Source organism: Doryrhamphus excisus, linkage group LG3, assembly GCF_037039965.1.
Source record: "Doryrhamphus excisus strain RoL-2023G ecotype Guam linkage group LG3, RoL_Dexc_Guam_v1.1, whole genome shotgun sequence".
Lineage (NCBI taxonomy): Eukaryota > Metazoa > Chordata > Actinopteri > Syngnathiformes > Syngnathidae > Doryrhamphus > Doryrhamphus excisus.
The window spans coordinates 6,772,470-6,792,667 of record NC_136359.1 but is presented as its reverse complement, the minus strand read 5'-3'; the positions used below and the strand labels follow the sequence as shown (position 1 = coordinate 6,792,667).

At 44.9% G+C, this 20,198-nt stretch overlaps 1 protein-coding gene across 1 annotated transcript; it reads right to left on the bottom strand.

Annotated features, from left to right (window-relative positions):
• Positions 1-278: 278 nt before the first annotated feature.
• LOC131128528 (phospholipid-transporting ATPase ID-like) lies at positions 279-19,913 on the bottom strand. Its single transcript, XM_058071448.2, has 28 exons — positions 19,794-19,913; positions 13,505-13,594; positions 13,366-13,424; positions 11,731-11,844; positions 11,453-11,551; positions 10,638-10,699; positions 10,168-10,240; positions 9,255-9,325; positions 9,094-9,176; positions 8,874-9,032; positions 8,705-8,793; positions 8,025-8,218; positions 7,752-7,960; positions 7,643-7,686; positions 7,256-7,421; positions 6,983-7,171; positions 5,187-5,302; positions 4,953-5,117; positions 4,777-4,888; positions 4,485-4,590; positions 4,134-4,275; positions 3,831-4,014; positions 3,518-3,741; positions 3,255-3,338; positions 2,927-3,172; positions 2,713-2,851; positions 2,471-2,601; positions 279-1,240 (listed from the first exon to the last, which is right to left on the bottom strand). The coding sequence occupies exons 2-28, from the start codon at positions 13,545-13,547 to the stop codon at positions 908-910; spliced, it is 3,636 nt and encodes a 1,211-aa protein (XP_057927431.2). The 5' UTR covers positions 13,548-13,594; positions 19,794-19,913; the 3' UTR covers positions 279-907.
• Positions 19,914-20,198: the final 285 nt, after the last annotated feature.

Here is a 20,198-nt window from a genome sequence, read left to right as displayed (position 1 = left end):
CCCGTGCATGCGTGGGTTTTCTCCGGGTACTCCGGTTTCCTCCCACATTCCAAAAACATGCTAGGTTAATTGGCCACTCCGAATTGTCCATAGGTATGAATGTGAGTGTGAATGGTTGTTTGTCTATATGTGCCCTGTTATTGGCTGGCGACCAGTCCAGGGTGTACCCTGTCTCTCGCCCGAAGACAGCTGGGATAGGCTCCAGCACCCCTGGCGACCCTCGTGAGGAAAAGCGGTAGAAGATGAATGAATGAATGAATGTTACATGTCTTCAGATGTGACATTTTTAGGTCCTCAAATGCATCGTGAGGCATTCAATGCATCTTCCACGCATGGATTGGTATTGTAGACACCCTGTCATGTTGAATGGTTTGCTTCATCAGCACCTTTTTTGCTTTTATTTCCAGCATGAAGAAGAAAAGAATGCAGCTTCTTGGTCCATCCATCCGTCCATCCATCCGTCCATCCGTCCATCCATCCATCCGCCCATCCATCCGTCCATCCATCCAGCCGTCCGTCCATCCGTCCGTCCGTCCGTCCATCCGTCCGTCCGTCCGTCCGTCCGTCCATCCGTCCGTCCATCCGTCCGTCCATCCGTCCATCCATTCAGCCATCCATCCATCCATCCATCCATCCATCCATCCATCCATCCATCCGTCCATCCATTGTGTGGAATTGATTATTGATGTCTGAAAGCCCCAGCATGAGGTTAGCTTAGTGCATCATGACTCAATCGGACACTCTTCGGGAAAGACGAGGTTCTCCTGTGACTTTAAAATACATAAAAACGTTTTAAGGCAACATGGCTTTGAAGTTGTGGACTTCCAGGATTTCCTAGCTTGTAAACACGGTGCCACTTCCTCTTCTAAGATTCCTCCATCTTTGGTTCTTCCAAATCCCCTTTTGCTCAAAGAGCAGCATCCCTGATGGTCCTGTACATCTGCAGCGAGGTCACCTCCACCTCCTGGGCCTTCTTCACGTTCTGCGCCCGCCCCGTGGGGCTGTACCCTGCCGAGCGCCCCATGGGGCTGAAGCCCGTGGTGGCACGCCCCGTGTGGGAGAAGCCCGAGGGGCGCGGCACGGCCGGGCGCCGCAGGAAGCGGCCCGACGTCACCAGGTCGCCGTAGCCTTGCGCGTGGGAGAAGGCGTAGCCGGAGCGGCGGGAGCTGGTGCGGCGGATTCGGGTGCGGCGAGGCGGTGGGGGAGGCGTCGCCTTGGCCTGGCGGACCTTGAACATCACCTGAGAGAAAAGGAAAGATACCAAAGTCATACCAAGTCTTCAGATGGATTTGGAATCTTTGTCTGCCATCTCTCCCTGTCCTTTCCTGTCTAAGAACACTTCCATTAAAAAAAATAAAAATTTATAAGCTGAAGCTCTGCTGCCCTCTAGTGGTTCATGGAGTGCGGGTGTGGAGATGGAGATTTATTACAGGATGACAGTACATGAAATAATACCTGAATGTATTCATAATGAGGGACGATGGGAACAAATCTACCAAATTGCATCATAAATTGACGTCTATTTTTCTTGTAGATTTACAACTTTATTCTGGTAAACTTATTTACCATTTATACATTTTACAATATATATACGTACATATACAATATACATTTTTTTCTCATAAATGCATACGTTTTTTTTCTTATAAATGTACAACTTTATTATTGTAATCTTAAGACTTTTTTCTTGTAAACGTAGGACTTTTATCATAAATGTATGACTTTATTCATGTAAATGTATTACTTTTTTCTCCTGAATTGACATATATTTTTCTTGTAGATTTACAACTTTATTTTCGTAAACGTATTACTTTTTTTCTCATAAATGTACAACTTTATTATTGTAAACTTAGGGCTTTTTTTGTAAACGTAGGACTTTTATCATAAATGTACGACTTTATTCATGTATTTGTACTCATGAATTTACATCTCTTTTCTCAGAAATTTCAGGCTGGGTTTTCGATTTTATATTATTATTATTATTATTTTGATACTTATTTTTTCCGACTTTATTCTCGCACAACTTTATTCTCCTAAATGTACAACATTTTTTTAACTGTAAATCTTATTCTAATAAAGTTTCTCTCATTTTACGATACATATATACGATATTTTACGATATATCTCTCAACTTTACGATAATCTTTTCTCTTAGATTTATGACATTATTCTCGTAAATTTGCATGTTTTTTCTGGTAAATTTATAAAAAATGTTCTGGTAAATGTATGACTTGTTTTGTCATACATGTATGACTTTTTAATGGTATATTTATGATTCTATTCTCATAAATGTACAACCCTTATTCTTGTAAATGTACGCCTTTGTGGTGATGAATTGAAGACTATGCCGACTTTATTCTGCTCATCTTAGATGTTCTTTGAGGGTCCGTGAGGGTAAAAGAGGTGCAAGTGAATTTGCTGATGTAACCGTGAAGAGTCCGGGTGGTTTGCAGTCTGTGGGGCGGCGTACCTTGTCGTTGATGGTGGGGCGGAGCTGGATGAACAGGAAGCGGTATGTGAGCACAGGAAGGATGCAGAGGATGGAGGTGAGGACGATGGTCAGCCACACGTTGGGCTGGCTTAGGGAGTTCCTGGCCGTGCCTGATCACATTTGAAGGAATGACATTTCAACAGCATTTTGGAGGTTGCCTACAGCCACGGCTGTAAACGGTAAGTGAATGGGAGAGCAGGGGGGAAGTAAGCGGGCCTCACCTACGAAGGGGAAGGCGGCAGGCAGGATGAGGAAGAGGCCGTTGCTGTGCATGGTGAAGGTGACGGCAAAGTACATGAGCAGGCTTCCCGCCACAAAGACGGTGTTGACGGCCGTCCAGTAGGACATCTCCAAGCCCAGCTACAGCGACAGCACACAGCCTTACGTCATCGACACACCCTTACACCAACGAACACAAACAACCCAAAAGAAAACCTGGATGGTGACGGCAAAGAGCAGGCAGGTCTGTGTGAGGACGGCGAAGGACTGGTAGTCCGCCACGTCCTTGGCGTCGCCACGCACGGCGTCGTTGACGGCGGCGTAGGGGATGAAGAAGAGCACCAGCGAGCTGTAGCAGCTGTGCAGGGCGCACTTGAAGAAGGCCGTCTTGCTGAAGTAGAGGTTCTGCTGGCCGGGGACGTACAGCTGCGGGTGCTGGAAGCTCCACATGTCATTCACATCCTGACCGGCAGGGGAAGACAAAGACATGAGTTCGCCTTTGTCTTGTCTCGTCCAAATAACAACGTTTGCTTTGGCACAACACCTGATCAAAGAGGCTCATTCCCAGCACAGGTAAGGCCGTGTACACCAGGTTGTAGAGCGTGATGAACCACTCGTCATAAACTGTCTAAAAAAGAGCAAAGAGCTGAGATGAAATAGCGTACTATGGTATAGAAGATGGATGGATGGATGGACAGTGTTCAACATCTACATGTGTTCATCAACGTTGCATCCCTCCATTTTCTTCCAAAGTGGGACGGCCCTGACATAGATTTTGCTGACATAGAATCAGAGTTGGTGTCTTACCTGGGCGGAGAAGCCGCAAAAGAAGGCGTACCAGAAGTGGACGAAGGTGAAGGTGAAGTTCTTGTAGAAGAAGTAGCGCAGGAACTTGCACATGCGCAGGTAGGACCAGCGGCCGTGCACCAGCAGGAGGCGCTGCAGGAAGCGGAACTGGGCGAAGGAGTAGTCGCTGGACAGCACCGCCTGCATGCCTTCCTGGCCCGAGATGCCCACGCCGATGTGGGCCGCTGCGGGGGTGGGGGTGGGAGGGAGGGTTATCATAGAAATAAACTTGCCTGCATCCACCAGAGGGCAGAACGACAACAGGAAGTCAAACCTTTAATCATGCTGACATCATTGGCGCCGTCGCCGATGGCCAGTGTGACGGCCTGCTTGTACGTCTTGACCAGCTCCACCACCTGAGCCTTCTGCAGAGGGGTGACACGGCAGCAGATGACCGCCTTGCACATGCACGCTGTCCTCAAAAAGTCCAGCTCCATGCTGCGCTCCAACGCGTAGGCCTGCCACGCAAAGCAACCACTTAGACCAGACTGCATTCATGCAGTAGAAGGTCAGAAGAAGGTGGGGGTGGTACAACCCCAATGCTCCAACTAACGCCTCACTCGGCGCCAACGCTTACCAGACTGTGCCCGTTGATGACCAGGCCGTACTCTCCGTTCACCGCCTCGTCCGTGAGGGCCACCACGCTTTTAGCAAGAGTCCGAGGTGGTAAAAACACTGGATCCTCGATGGCGTCGGGTTTCATGGAGGTCCGTGCGTTTCTGCAACATGGAACAAATCCAAATGAATGGAAGCAGGGCCTGTGACGTCAATAAAAGTTGAATCTCTGCTGTCATCGTCAGGAGAAGGAACCATCTCAATCTCATCTACACAAAGCTAAACGTTCACAAACGACATTCTAATCGTTGTTAGCCAAGTTAGCCAAGCTAGCCAAGCTACATCCAAATGATATCTCTCTAATACGTCTCACCTCAGCTCCTGCCTGACGTCCTCCGGCGAGTTGCCCGAGACGATGAAGACATCGTTCATCTCCTCGCGCAGTAAATTAGCCGAGTAGCCAATGTTTTCAGCCGTTTCTGTGCAAAAAGAAAATACCGTGTGCTTTATCTCTTCACGGAACAGAACGACGACCGACTCTGTGTCTGTCTCTGATGAGGTGTTCAAGCGCACTGTGTATTTCACAGCCCATTGTTGGAGGGTGCCACAACTTTGCTAACACTGAGTAGCGCATGCAGAGCTAGACAAGGCTGACCCCCAGCTACCTTGCTTGTCCCCAGTCAGCACCCAGATCTTGATGTCGGCTTTGGACAGCTGCTCAACGGTCTGAGGAACGCCGTCCTGCAACTTGTCCTCTATAGCGGTCGCCCCTAGCAACTGGACACACGTCGATTACATCCTGGTCCGAACCACCGTGTGCGCCGGCGCTCACGCCGCCTACCAGCAGGTCTTTCTCGATCTCCTCGTACAGCCGGTCCAGCTTGCCCTCGCGGTCGTCCAGTGAGGTGCTGGCTTCGTGGTGGCGCTGTTTCCACTCTGTGAAAAAGTCCTGGTCCAGGTCCCTGTAGGCCAGAGCCAGAGTCCGTAGGCCTTCCCCCGCAAACTCCTGCAGGGAGCAAAACACATAGGAAGCCGTGCAGGCCAGGTATGTCATGCAACGCTTGCGGGGACTCACATTGAGGTGCTCCGTGGTGACGTCCATCAGCTTGCTGCAGGACTGGTGCAGCCTCTCGTAGATGATGGTGTCCGCCCCTTTACAGTACAGGGACAGCTTCCCCTCCGGGCTGCGAACTGTCCGCAAAGACCACACAGATTGGTGTCAACGCCGTTCGCGGGGACTGACGCTGTTACAAAAAAAACATCCTCTTCCTGCCGACTCTCCCTGTCCTTTCTCTGCTGTGTGTGGCAAAGCATAGCCTTCGGCCCGAAGTTAGTGCAACCCAGCCCCCCACAGTGCAACCCAGCCCTTGACCAACCCTTGACCAACAGAGCCCAGAAGGTAGATGTTAGAATAAAATGTAAATACAATTATATTATAGTATAATTATAGTGGTAGTTATCACCCTTATATCCATTTGCTTAGATAATAGAAAAGTGTCTTGAGTGTTTTAAGGGAGGAACATTCCGTGACCCTGACCAGCAACTCCCAGCACCACTAACCTTGGAGGTGCCAAGGAGTGCCAGCAGTGACCTTGAAGATGTTCCTGGTCATCAAAAAAAAATGTGCCAAGATAAGAACACATGCACAAAAAGTAATTACTCTCACATGTTGCATGACCATGCAGGGACCACCTAAAGAAAATAAAAAGTGTGTAGACATTGAAAGGGTGAAGGAAAATACATTTCTGGGGATCACAATAGATGAAAATATGAGCTGGAAACCTCATATTACAAATATACAACATAAGGTGGCCAGAAATATTTCAATATTGAACAAAGCAATATTTGTTCTCAATCAGAAATCACTCCACACTTATTGCTCTCTGGTTCTACCATATCTTACTTATTGTGTGGAAATATGGGATAATAACTATAAAAGCAATCTTCACTCGCTAAATGTACTGCAAAAAAGGTCAGTAAGGATAATTCATAATGCCGCCTACAGAGAACATACTAACTCCTTATTTCTAAAATCACAAATACTTCAACTTGCTGATATAGTTCATCTTCAAACAGCTAAAATAATGCATAAGGCTAAAAATAACCAATTACCTAAAAATGTCATCCAATACTTCTCTACAAGAGAGGAGAAATATGATCTCAGGGAAGAACTAAATGTGAAACACTTATATGCTAGGACTACGTTAAAAAGCCATAGCATTTCAGTATGTGGAATCAAACTATGGAATGGATTGAGTAAGACACTCAAACAATGCACAACGATGAGCCAATTCAAGAAACAATACAAGCAGTTGATGTTTGCTAAATACAAGGATGAAGAGTCTTGAACCAGTCATGATGTGCTATATATATCACTATATTGACACTTACTATGGTACCCATTATGTCATTGGATGCTCATATCACCTCGTACTTCGGTACGTGACAAAAAAAAAACTTCAACTACATTAGGAAAGCAGGAAGTGAACAAATGTAACAGTTACGGATTGTAAAAGTAGCAGATGGAGGGGTAGGATTTAATAAGCTTTGCTTCTTCCTACTCCTTTTGGACATGTGGAACTGTGAACTGATTATGGGATGCACTCAATTGTAATCTGATGCATGTTCAAATGAAATGAAACCATGACCATTACCATGACCAAAAGAGAGGAGCATGAATGGCATATTATTTCATTCTCCTCGCTCCGAGAAACATAGAATTTTATTGTCTGTCTCTTCTGTAATTAAATGTTTTTAAAAGTGTCACAGGAGTTAGAACCTGACAGTAGAGCTCCCCTATTGGCTGGCATGCCCAGGTTTTGCATAAACAGGAAGATGTACCACGCCCGCAGACTGTTTCAGGGTATTTACCAATGACGGACATCCTCTTGCGGACGTTGTTAAAATCCAGGATGGCCAAGAGCTCATAGGTGCGCTGCTGTCCCATTTCCACGATGGAGACACTGTCCGGCGTCCTGGAGCGGAACACAAAGCCAAAGTTCCTTGCGGCCGTGACGAGCGCGCCCTCATCAGGAGACTGGGCCTGGTAGAGGAGGTCCCCTGCAGGACCAGCGAGGATGCTTTTGAACGGGTAGAGAAAAACAATGTATGGTGTCAAACGTTCCCGACCCCGTCCCTCGTCACCTTCTTTCTTCTCTTCTGCCATGACGGTGTGGCAGAGGGCGAGCAGTCGGAAGAAGGCGTGGACCTCGGGGGTCTCCAGCTTGACGGCCTCCACCAGGGCGTGATCGTGGAAGGTGAAGCGGGGATCGGCCAGCGGGTTGAAGGAGAAGTCCACAGTCTCTGTGTGCTAGCAGACACAAAAAGGGACAACAATGGCCGACCATCTTGACGACCAAAAGCATCAAAGAACGATGTTGATGACAACTAACTAGGCCAACAAAGCTTTTGGGCATCAAAGCCTTACCGCTCACAGCCACCAGGGGGCATAGAAGCCCACAAGTCAACCTGGAAGTCAACTAGTCTTAAATGATTCTTACAAGATCAAGAGATTGAAAGAGCGGACCTCACCTCATTGACTTCTAGTCTTTCTCCTTTGTAGTCCAAAACATCACCTGGGAAGACACACCATCAGACAAATGTTCTCCCTCGCCTCCACGGCGTCTGCTGCTTTGCTTACCGTACGACTTGCCATGGATGGAGCACTTGTTGAAGGTCATGATGTTCTGCGTGAGCGTGCCCGTCTTGTCGCTGAAGACGTACTTGATCTGGCCGAGCTCCTCGTTCAGCGTGGTGGTGCGCGCCTCGGCCGGGGTGTCGCTGCGGGCGTGGTACATTTTCCTATCCCAGTCGATGTAGAAGCTGTTCCCCAGGCGAATGATCTCCACGCTGATACGCACGCATCATCTCAATGCTACAAATCACACAAATACTCCCGTGGCCGGGGGCTTACCTGACATAGAGCGAGATGGGCACCACGGTGTTGAGGATGATGAGGTAGGACCAGAAGGTGAGGAAGGAGGAGAAGGCGGCGTCATCGCCCTTTTGCCTGGGGAGGAAGGCCGTGAACGGAGCGCCCTCGTCCAGCTCCCAGCAGTAGTTCCCAATGGCCAGGATGGTGCACATGAAGGCCAGGAAGCCAAAGATCTGCAGCGACATCAAGGCGCGTTACATTTATGTGAAAAATGCAGCCTTGTGATGGACGGGGTTAAATAAAAATAAAAATAAAAATAAAAATAAAAATAAAAATAAAAATAAAAATAAAAATAAAAATAAAAATAAAAATAAAAATAAAAATAAAAATAAAAATAAAAATAAAAATAAAAATAAAAATAAAAATAAAAATAAAAATAAAAATAAAAATAAAAATAAAAATAAAAATAAAAATGTTTGTATGAAACACTAAAGTAGATAAAATGATAAAATAATAAAAACTATATAATAATAATAATAAATTCAATCATTTTCTGTACCGCATATTTCACAAATTGAAATGAAATTCCCCCAATTGGCCATAAAACTAAAAGTAAAACTGACCAAATAAATAAATAAAACATTTTCTATGCTGCTCCCAGCTTCCTGGGGGGAAAATGAAAAGGAAAAACACAAACGGACAATGGTGAAAATGCTCACACAGAGGACGAGCACGTTCAGCAGACGGTCCACGCTGGTCCTCTTGAAGGTGCTCTTCCCGCAGTTCTGCATCAGTTTGGTTTCTGGACCTGCAGGAACGGGGAGGGTGGGAGTGGGTGTGTGTCTTCCTGTTGGGGATGATTGCGATGATGGGAGTCCTAGGTCCCACCTCCAAAAAGCACCAAGCCAAAGCACCACTCCGTGTTCCTCAGGGTGCAGCCTCGCAGCAGGATCTTCTCGTTGTCCAGAGCGTACTTCTGCCCCGCGTAGCTCAGCGTCCCCGTGAAGCGGTCCAGGCGGTTGTTGGGGGGCTCGCAGTGGACTTCGCCTTCACAGAAGGGTTGACACCTCAGGTCTGGGACTAAATCTCGAGGATAAATCTCATGTACCGTTAAAGTCTGCTAGCTTGTTGACATCGTCGCAGAGGTCGCCCGTCACCGGTAGCGCCTGCCGCACCTTCAGGTTGGTCTCGCTGAGGGAGGGGGAGGGACAAAGTGGCACACAGGAGACCAGCTGGGGGGTGGCGGGGACCGGCAACAAACGTACGTACCCATCCAGCTCGGCTGTCTCGATGTACACTAGGTTGAGCGGTTCACTGCTGGACAACAGCAGGAGGTCGGCCTGGAGGGTGGAGGGTGGTTTTGAATTAGTGGCTGTAGGCAACATCCTGCCTTCAGCTATGCTTACAGTTACAGTTATCTTCCAACATTGGTTCTGCTGCTGCTATGTTGTGCAGTACTTGTTGATAAATGAGCATGTGGTTTCCACTTTCTCATGCACTCCACATCATCATTTGAGTTAAAAAATGAACTTGTAGACAATGGTAGAAGATGTATTCATTTTTGCCCTTGCTGTACGGCTGTATGACCATGTTCGTGTGCTGGATGACTTGGTCGGTCTAAAGTTGGGGTGTCCAAAGTGTGGCCCAGGGGCCATTTACAGCCCGCTGCGGCTCCTTTTCATTGGCCCCCGGCACATTCTCAAATATGATTAAACATGATACTCGACAAAAAGGAGCAGTAAATTTACCAGAAGACAAAATATTAAGAAATACTAAAGATATTAAATAAATATAATAAATATATATAAATATATTTGGAAAAAAACTGAAAAAGTGACAATATGAGAAGCAAACAATTTTAGTGAAAATTAGGTAAATGTTATCATGGTATGAATATAAAGTCAAAATATGATGAGAATAAAGTCATATGAGTATGAGGGAAAAAATGTAAAAGAAAAAGTAATGTGATGTAATTATGAAAAATATGCTATATAAAATCAATAATGACTACATATTTTTCTAGTAAATATGTGTTATGCCTAAATATAAAAAGGATATAAAATATAAGATAAAAAGTTGAAACTTGATTTTGGTCTTCTAGAGCGGGGGCCACCCCCCACTGGGGGACACAGGGCATACGTCAGCTGAGGGGAAAAAAAGAAAACAAAGCAAGAAGACTCACGGTGACAAACTGGTTGTTTTCCAGCTTGATGATGTCCCCCACCTGCACGTCCATCCACTTCTCGCTGCGCAGCCTGGCGGGAGGAAACAGGACGTTGTGTTTGTGCTTCCGCCCAAATATGGACGGCGGGTAGCAAGGCGGTATTGCCCATTTCCCCCCATTGAAAGTTTCCTGAATGTCTTCCTGATGTAAGTTGGATGAAATGCTGAAGAATCGGCGTCAGCAATCCAACATGAAGAGGATAGGCTGGCCTTGGATTGTCTCTTATTTCAGGCCTAGAGGGCTCTAATGATGTTAAAAACACATTTAGAAGGCCGTCAACGGCTTTTCTTTCCCCACGCTGTTTGTTGGGGGGGGGGCATTGTAAAAATACATAAAAACAACAACAACAACAACGGCAAAAATGGAAAAAGAATAAAGTCAAAAATGTGAATTAAAAGTTGCAATTATTACGAGAATAACGGGCTTACCTTCCATCGATGAGGACTTGGACCCTCCGGTTGTTGACGTGATTGTCACTCCTGTGGCGATTCTGCAAGCGAAGCAAAAACCAGCCATTGTTTTTAGAGGAAAAGTCCACTTTCCACTTGTCTGTGCTTTCTAAAGATATCAAAACAGCTAAAAAGAGGCAGCTCTTGAACGCACGTAATGGGACGCACCTAATCCGCCTTGGAACACCTCCAACAAAGCTTTATCGTTTTCTAAGCGTGTAGTACATTCATGGTAACATGTAATGGTGACGGTATTTTGCTACGTTTGGTCATTTTTAAGCATTTCTACATAGGAACAAGGAACTTTACACCGCAACTCCAAAACAAAAAGACAGTAGCAATGGCGGCAGCTCCAATATGTTGCATTACCTTTCGATCGTGAAGCTAGGCGCTAGCGGGCTAGTCGCTAGCCAGTCTAGTCTAAATTCGTCAGGTACGTCATCCCTACCAGCACCACCATGGTCTTACGTGTTAACGTTTAAGCTAATCAAGTTAATGAGTCTTTTTGCGTAACCTTGAGAGCCAAAGTGGCTCCCATTCTTTCTCAAGTGCTTTGTTTGCGCTCTGAAGTCATTAGCAGTAAAACACTAAAACGCTTTGAAGGTCAGTCGTGGGTGTCCAGAAGGGAAACTCAAGCATTTCTTCACCCGTGTGACAACATCAGGCACCACAAAGAAAAAGCAGAAGGAGCAAATTGCCAAAGTGAGGGTGAGGAAATAGCTGAGGCGAATCCCACGGGTCGGGCCATGGATTTCTTTCTCCAAAAGATGAGGTTTCTTGGCAATTGTGCTCACAATGTCATCGGTGGCGTCCTTGGCGGCGGTGACGGACAGCACCAGGACCAGCGGCACCACGGTGGTGAACCAGGACAGCGAGGAGATCTCGGGAATCACCTGAAACATAGACGGCGTCCTATAAACTATCCAATCATCCTATAAACTTCATCTCACTTCATCTATCGCCGTGTTGGTCTGCGATATGACGTATCTACACGCCCCCACAGAGAGGAAGCGCGCCGTCACACATTCATGTTGACGTCAACAGACAGTGTGGTGTTTTTTTGATGACGTACCTGGAGCACCAGCAGAAACAGGAAGTAGGCATTGGCGATCCTCTGGAACTGCTCGAAGAGGTTGAGAGGTAGGAAGGTGAAGAAGTTGTACTTGGAGGTCTTGATGGCGTTGGTCTTGGGAGGAAAAGGAACCTTGTTGCTCAATGCTTTTCCCGTAAAGGCGGACCTTGGCTGGTCGGATGTTGAGGCCTATCAGCGTATCTTTTTACGGAAACACCAGCTGCTTCCAAGCAACTAAAAAGCTGCACTTTGTTTGCGGAGCTCTTGCAAATGTTTAACCGGCGGGACACTTAAATGTCCGTAAGCTTCTGATGAGGACAGCCGGACTGTCTCTGGACCAACTCCAGTACACGCTCCAGTACACGCTCAAGTACACACTGAAAAAACTCTAGTCACACTTCCTCGGGGGGCTCTGCTGTGTCTCAGCAATACTGCAAAATCTTAAGTCAAAGATCTTCTATGTGACAAGAGTTGTCTGCTGTTAGGACCAACTGCAGATATGCTAGTCAAAGATCCTCTATAACAAATGTTCTGGACGGAGTGATCTGCTGTTTTTTAACAACTTCCAGCAAAAACATTGGTCAAAGGTCTTCTATATGACAGCAGGATTCATCGCATACGCTAGTCAAAGATCCTCTATGCTGAGTGACAGGACGGTTATGCTGTTTTTGAGCATCTACTGCAAAAATGGAAGTCAAAGATCTTCTATTTGACAGCAGGATTCATCGCATACGCTAGTCAAAGATCCTCTATCCTGAGTGACAGGACGGTTATGCTGTTTTTGAGCATCTACTGCAAAAATGGAAGTCAAAGATCTTCTATTTGACAGCAGGATTCATCACATACGCTAGTCAAAGATCCTCTATGCTGAGCGACGGGACTGTTATGCTGTTTTCGAGCATCTACTGCAAAAATGGAAGTCAAAGATCTTCCATTTGACAGTGGTATTCTACGACAAAAGTGCGAGTCATAGATCCTCTATAATGGATAGCAGGACTGCTGTGCTGTTTTCAAGTTCAAATTCCTCAAACGGTGTGCTGTTTTTGAGCAACTACTGCAAACACACTAGTCAAAGATCCTCTATATGAGAAGATCTTTCTGCTGTTAGGACCTACTGCAAAAGTGTTTGTCAAAGATCCTCTATAATGAAAAGCAGGTTTGCCCTGTTGTTTTTGAGCAAATACTGCAAAAAGGCTGGTCAAAGATCCTCTATATGACAAGAACATTCTGCTGTTCGGACCTACTGCAACAACTGAAGTCAAAGATTTTCAAATATGACAGGAGTATTTGTAAAATACACTAGTCAAAGATCCTCTATAAGAAATGACAGGAACACTCTGCTCTTTGTTTTGTTTTTTAACAACTACTGCAAAAACGCCAGTCAAAGATCCTTTTTACAGAATGTAAACAGAGTGTTCTGCTATTTTTGCAAGAAAGTTTGAGTCAGAGATCCTTGCTATGACAGGCGTGTTCAGCTGTTAGGGCCTACTGCAAAAACACCGGTCAAAGATCCTTGACGGGAGCAAAGACGGGAGCAAAAACAGCAAAAACTGTTGCAAAAACGCCCCTGAAAGATTGTCTATATGAAAGGAGTGTCCACTGTAAAAATGGTCATCATGTTGTACGGAGACTCACTGCATATTTAAAGGAGAGGTTGTATCCTCGGTCGTTGGCCCTCAGCTTCCTCTCCAGCTCTGAAGTGAAAGCAAAACACGATCACGAGTCCTACAGAGTATCACAGTGTTGAAATAAACCCACCGCTGGAGCGTCTTACCTCGCTCTTTCTTCCTGACACAGTCCCGGCCAAACAACGACATCTTGTCTTCTTCTCCTGCTATCTGTCCATCATCACCATCCTTGTTGTCTGTGGAGAGGTATCACTCCTTCAAAAACCACGTGTTAGCTGTACTTGTACTGTAGACGTCTTTACTTGAGGTTTGCCTATTTCCCCCTGACAACCCATCCATCCATTTCCTATGGATGCTGGAGGCATGCTGGAGCCTATCCCAGCTGACCCTGGACTGGTGGCCAGCCAATCAGAGCCTTAAAAAGCCTGCAATGATATGTGTCCCCCCCAAATATTTCATGAATGTGTTCATAACGCCATCCATGGCTGTGACGCCATCATGCTTACGTATACACTGCACCTTGGAGAAAACCAGATCAGGAGAAACCATCCAGGTTGAATGTCATTAAAAAGCCTTTCAGAGCGAGGAGGAAGTCAAGCGTTAGCTGAATGAGGATCACAAACGTGAAAGCCCGATGCGTATCTACTTCCTGTCGCTGGACGAGCGGGTAGTGTACGTAAGGTTGTTGTTCCCCCGTAGGGCAGCGGGACTCCGAGAGGAGGAGGCCATGGCGTTCCCACGCGGCCATCTGATCCACACACAAACACGTGGTCCCTGAGGAACTCCACAGTCCACCATCTTTACTTCGTCTTCTTTGTCATCATTGGCTGTCACGGTGACATCACGATGCATTCAAGGACCGAGGACCAAAAATCATGTAAAGGTTGGGAGACAGGAGTTGTTGTTGTTTTTGGAAGGGGTGGGGGTGGGGGGTTGGGGGGAGGTGGTGGGGGCGTTGGTTGCCAGGGTGAAGTCAGTCAGCGCTGGAGCTATTAATATCCACCACATGTGTTTGGACAAGAATGTGGCTTTAACAGGAATTCCACACACACACACACACACACACACACTGTATATGTGGACCAGACGCTGTGTTTGGGTGCTTAACATCCACCCCCCAAAAGCTGGCCAAGACAAACAGTGTTCTATTCACTGACTTGTGTCAAAATGAGGCGCCACACTTGGGTGACGCAACGCTGATGTCCTGAAAGGACATTTGAACTCACCACGTAACCAAGGTGGGGGACTCCTGGGTTTACGACATAACACAAAGCCTTAACTCATGTTTTTGGTCAAAGATCCTCCACGTGGCAAGAGCGCTCTGCTGTTTTTAGATGCCTACTGCAAAACCACCAGTCAAAGATCCTCTATACGACAGTTGTGCGCCGCTGTTTTTAAGAACCAAGTGTCAAGTGGCAGTCAAAGATCCTCTATATGAGAGTAGGACTTTCTTCGCTACAAACACGTTTATCAAAGATCCTCAGTCGGACAGGAGCACTTTGCTGTTTTTAAAGACTTACAGCAAATATGCTAGTCAAAGATCCTCTATAGGGCAGGACCTTGCTGCTGCTTTTAAGGATTTACTGTAAAAACACCAATCAAAGATCCTCTAGATGACAGGAGCACTCTGCGGTTTTTAATAACCTATGGCAACAACACGAGTCAAACATCCTCTAAATGACAGAGCCAAGTGTCAAAATGCCAGTCAACGATCCTCTATAAGACTGGAGGACTTTGCTAACTGGTTTCTGGAGTTTTTAAGGACTAACTGCAATCAAAGATAGTCGGTATGACAAGAGCACTTTGCTCTTTTTAAAGACCTACTGAAAAATTGCTAGTCAAAGACTTTCTACACAACAACAGCAGTCTGCTGTTTTTGGAACCCACTGTAAAGAAGCCCACTCTAACTTTTAAAGGACTTTCTGCATAAACGGCTAAGTCAAAGATCCTTTATATGAGGGGAGAGTTCTGCTGTTAAAGTCCATCTGCGCAAAAGTCAAGGATCCTTGATATGACAGGAGGGCTCTAGCGTTTTTAGGAATCTGTGGGCCGTTGAAGAAAGGCTGAACATGACGACAAAGCAGAGGGTGGAAGGCGATCCCACTTGTCCCATTCACCTGTGAGCGGCTGAAGGGGTCAGAGGTCACGCGCATGAATGGCCGTTTTGTGCGATTCGAGATCTCTGGTTTCCACGCTAAAGACTGATTCCATTATCAAGGCCCAGAAGAAACACAGATGCTTTGTGTTTACATCCTTTATCTGTGCTCTTCTGTGAGCTGCATCTTCAACCACTCTTTCTCAGAAAAGAAGTTTTGGAGGTTTAGGAGGTCTTTGAAGTTTACTTTGCACCGAACAGGAAGTCACTGTGTGTGTGTGTGTTTTTTTTAATGTGCAGTAGTCATGTTTCTGTTGTTGTTTCATGATGCTTAGCAATAATGACGTTACCAGTTCTACAACACATGTTGACATAAAATGACCTAGGAGGTCTTTGAAGTTTACTTTGCACCAAACAGGAAGTCACTGTGTGTGTGTGTTTCTTGCTATACATTCATTATGTTTCTGTTGTTGTTTCATGATGCTTAGAGATAATGACGTTACCAATTCTAGAAGACATGTTGACATAAACAAACCAAGGAGGAGGAGGAGGTGAAGCTTATTTTGCACTAAACAGGAAGTCACTGCCAGTGAGTGTTTTTACTCAACAGTAGTTATGTTGCTGTTGTTGTTTTAATGATGCTTAGCAATAATAACGTTACCAACTCTACAACAAATGTTGACATAAACAGACCTGGGAGGAGGCGGTGAAGCCTATTTTTCACTAAACAGGAAGTCACTGTGTGTGACTTTTTTTAACTTACAATACTTATGTTGTTGTTGTTGTTTCAGCAAAAACTATGATGTTACCAATACCAAGACAAAAAGTTCTCTGAAGGTTATTTTGCACTGAACAGGAAGCCACTGTCTGTGGGTTTCTTACTGTATGTCACTGTTGTCTTTTCATGCTGCTTCACGTTACCAATGCCACAACACACGTATACATAAACTGACCTAGGAAGTCTTTCAAGCTTACTTTGCACTGAACAGGAGCTCACTGTGTGTGTATTTTACAAGACAGTAGTTATGTATGTTGCTGTTGTCATTTCATGCTGCTTAGAAATAACTAGGATGTTACCAATACCACAGCATGTCGACATAATTGGACCTAGAGGTCTTTGCAGCTTACTTTGCACTGAACAGGAAGTCGCTGTGTCCATGTTTTAATGCTGTGTAACTGCTGCTTAGCGATAACACAGAAGTTGACAACACCACAGCATGTCGACATAAACGGACCTAGCAGGTCTTTGAAGCTTACTTTGCACTGAACAGGAAGTCGCTGCGTGTGTGTTTTCTTTTAAATTTACAGTAGTTATGTTTCTGCTGTCATTCCATGCTGTGACGTTTTCGATCGTTTTTAGTGATAAGAAGAAGATGAGGGAGCGGTTGGCTGACATAGACGGGTGTCACTGGAACAGCGTTGCATTACTTTCATCCGTTTTAAAATAATCTAAAATACGCCTTTGGAGGGACACGGCTCACTTGTGACATAGCCTGCATATAACCGCGCCTGCAGTGGTTTTGATCTGTTTATAAGAGAAAACATGTCCTGTTTTTACTTCCCTCAGAGGTCATCAACTTCCCGATGATGAGTGTGGTCATCCTGGCACGCTTCCACTCTTGTAAGGACGTCTATTAGACCTGCTGCATTAACTCAAACAATGGTCTACAGTGCCTGATAAGGCAGCAGCTGTGTTTTCCCTCCTCGTGTTTCTTCTGTTGTGTCTCACAGCAAACCCAAGTGAGGAATATTAGAATATTAGAAGGCCTCTTTCAGGGAAAAGAAAGCTGGCATTTGAGAACGCTGCATGAGAGAGAAAGGTGGTTGCCCAAATGTTGGACTTTGGTCTCTTTCCCAGGGAAAACCTATCCATGAGCTCACACAAGTACACCTAAAACTCCCCCAGAACGAATCTGCTCGGCGATAAAGTCCTTTGGCGGGAGGTAGCGTCGCAATCACCTCCTTGTTTTATCAGGACGCAAGCTAATAATACACACAACACAGCTTTGGGAGGCTCTACGCTATCAGCAAGAAAGGCACAGTTAGAAAATGTAAAAAACAGTACAGAATGAAGCCAAAATATTAGAGAAAATAGTATTCTCACAAAAAATATCATAAAATATTTTATTTTCCTAAAGTTAAATGCAGTATTATCACAAGCAAACAAAACCAAATAAAATTGTATGTTTTTAGAAAATTACCTTTCAGAAAAGTTATGATGTTATGTGAATTAAGTCAAAAAATGATGGGAATAAAATCATAATATTACACAAAGAAAATGAAGAAAGTTGAAAATTGTTGGATAATAAAAAAAATACTTTTACAAGACTGAAATAAAAATATTCTGAGAAAAAAATCATAAATATAATACTACTAATAATATCATAATAAGAAGAATATTGTGAGGAAAAATAAATAATCTTAGGGCCCTGAGGGCGCGGCCTCCAACCTTGCCCGCCTGAGGAGGAGCACTCATTGTCGGACACACTTTGTCAGAGGCACCTTTGGTGCCATGAGGGTACCATGTCGGACCCACAGCGTGTCCCACATTAATGAGAGAGCGTTTCGGTGCCTACAGCTACGCTCATATAAGGAAGCCATTGTGACATCACAAAGGAACAGTTTTGCCACGACTTCTGATACCGAGCGTTGCGAGCCATCCCAAAGTTCTTTCAGGGCTCACTCCCAAATGCGTAAACTTGATTATCTGAAACGTTGGCATGGTTTAACACCAGAATCCAACATTGGAACTACATTTATAGGTCAGAAACGTGGAAAAAGCATCATAGGTCCTTTTTTAGGTCTTCAACCTGTATATTCACTGTACTCAGACACAAAGCAAAAAATAAGCCCAGTGATTGGTCCATGAAGCCACAAAGGTGGCGGCACAAAGCCACGCCACTCTCAGCGGGTCGCACAAGGAGACATGAACAATCAAGCTCTGAATTATTCACCTGACCCCTCGTGCCCCCTTCTTATGTTACTTGATAAAACCCTGACCTTTTCACTGACGCGTCAGACTGACACATGGTTTTTGTCCACCACCTTCATCATCACCATCATCATCCTCGTACTATTTGTATCCTAAAATTCTGCATCTCTTCTTAGCTGGGACATATTCTGTTATGGAGATTCCCCTTGGCTACTAAAATGACATTATTTTTCCTCATAATATTTAAAACTGCTAAATGTTTTCTCCTTAGAATACAATTTTTTCTTGGAATATTTTCACTTTGTTCTCAAAAAAATTGCAGTTGTTTTTTTCCATTTCTGTTTGTCCAACTACTTAAGCTTTCTTCTTATAATATTCAGACTTTATTTCATATTTTTATTATATTTAAATTTTTTTCTTGTAACATTCTAACTTTTTCCACAACCTAATTTTCCAATGTTTTGGTTTTAGTTGCCATCATATTAATTTTTTGTTTTTTTTCTCATTAGGTTCCAACTTTTTTCTCAAATATTTTGACTTTGTTCTTGAAAAATGCAAATCTTTCAATGTTTGCTGTTTTTTTTAATTTTCTTGTTAACTTCTGTTTTTGGAATGTGCCGTGGGCCGCAAATGGCCACACTTTGGAACCCCCTGCTCCCGCTTGTCTTGCGGTCTACAAACGCAAATCTACCTCTGCCTGCGCTGTAAAATGTGTGCATATGTGTAAGTCATTGGCGGCTATTACAACATCAGTTCTGTTGCTGAACTGCAATATCGTAGCTGTAATCCATGGCTGTGGGGTCAAAGAGGGGCGTCCACTTTCTCATGCACCCCGAATCATTAGTAAACAAAGAATTTCTCCAATTATCGCAGTTACAATTTATGTTGGCGTTTCAATGGTTTAGCTAGCATTGTGCTAAAGCAGTTTACCGTACAATAGTAGATTAGCGTTTTTCCGAGAAAGGGTGGCCTTAACTTCTGTGAAAAGATAGCATTGTTTGCCGGAACAGCTAAATAACAACAATAAAGACCTTTAAAGAGGTTTTTATTATAAATCATGCCAGCATAGGCCGATGCGTTGTGAAATGTGTAAACGTTGTGAAATGTGTGTAGTTGTACTTCTACACTTAAGATATGTGAAATGTGCCCCCCTCCCACTCAGACTTTAAGGAAGTCAACTTCAAGGAAAAGCACCAGCCCAAACGCCCAAGAAGAGGAGCGAGAGGCGTGTGAAAGTCGTTGAGGAAAAGAGAAGCAGCAGCTGATGACCTCAGCCTTCCTCTCACAAATTCACACCGTTACTCTCTAGATGAAAAACACTCACACCCACACCCACACCCACGCACCCATGCAGCTCACCCTTTGACCCCTACGACCACGACAGAGGAGACTGCGGAGGGCGGCTCACCTCGCGTCCCGAGCCGGGCTTCCTGGCTGATGAAGTGACGTCCTCCGTCGCAGAGAGGGAATTAAGGAATAATGTTTTCCTTCTGCTCTTCCACCAGTGGACACGCCTCCTCCTGTGTTTCCTCTCCGGTCTCCTCCCCCTCCTCTCCTCGTCTCCTCCCTCCTCGGCGCCAGTGCTTTAAAATGTACTCCAGGCACCAAAACACGTCAAACACCGAAAGAAACCGGGACACAATGATTGTGTTTTTACACTCAAAATGGAAAAAAATCAGCAGTTGTTTTACGAGGGAAATATAAAGAAATATATTCCAAATATTTGTGGGACTAAAAATACAATTATGTGAAGAAGACTGACAGGACAAAATATATATATATATATAAAAACAACTACAACATAAATTAAAAA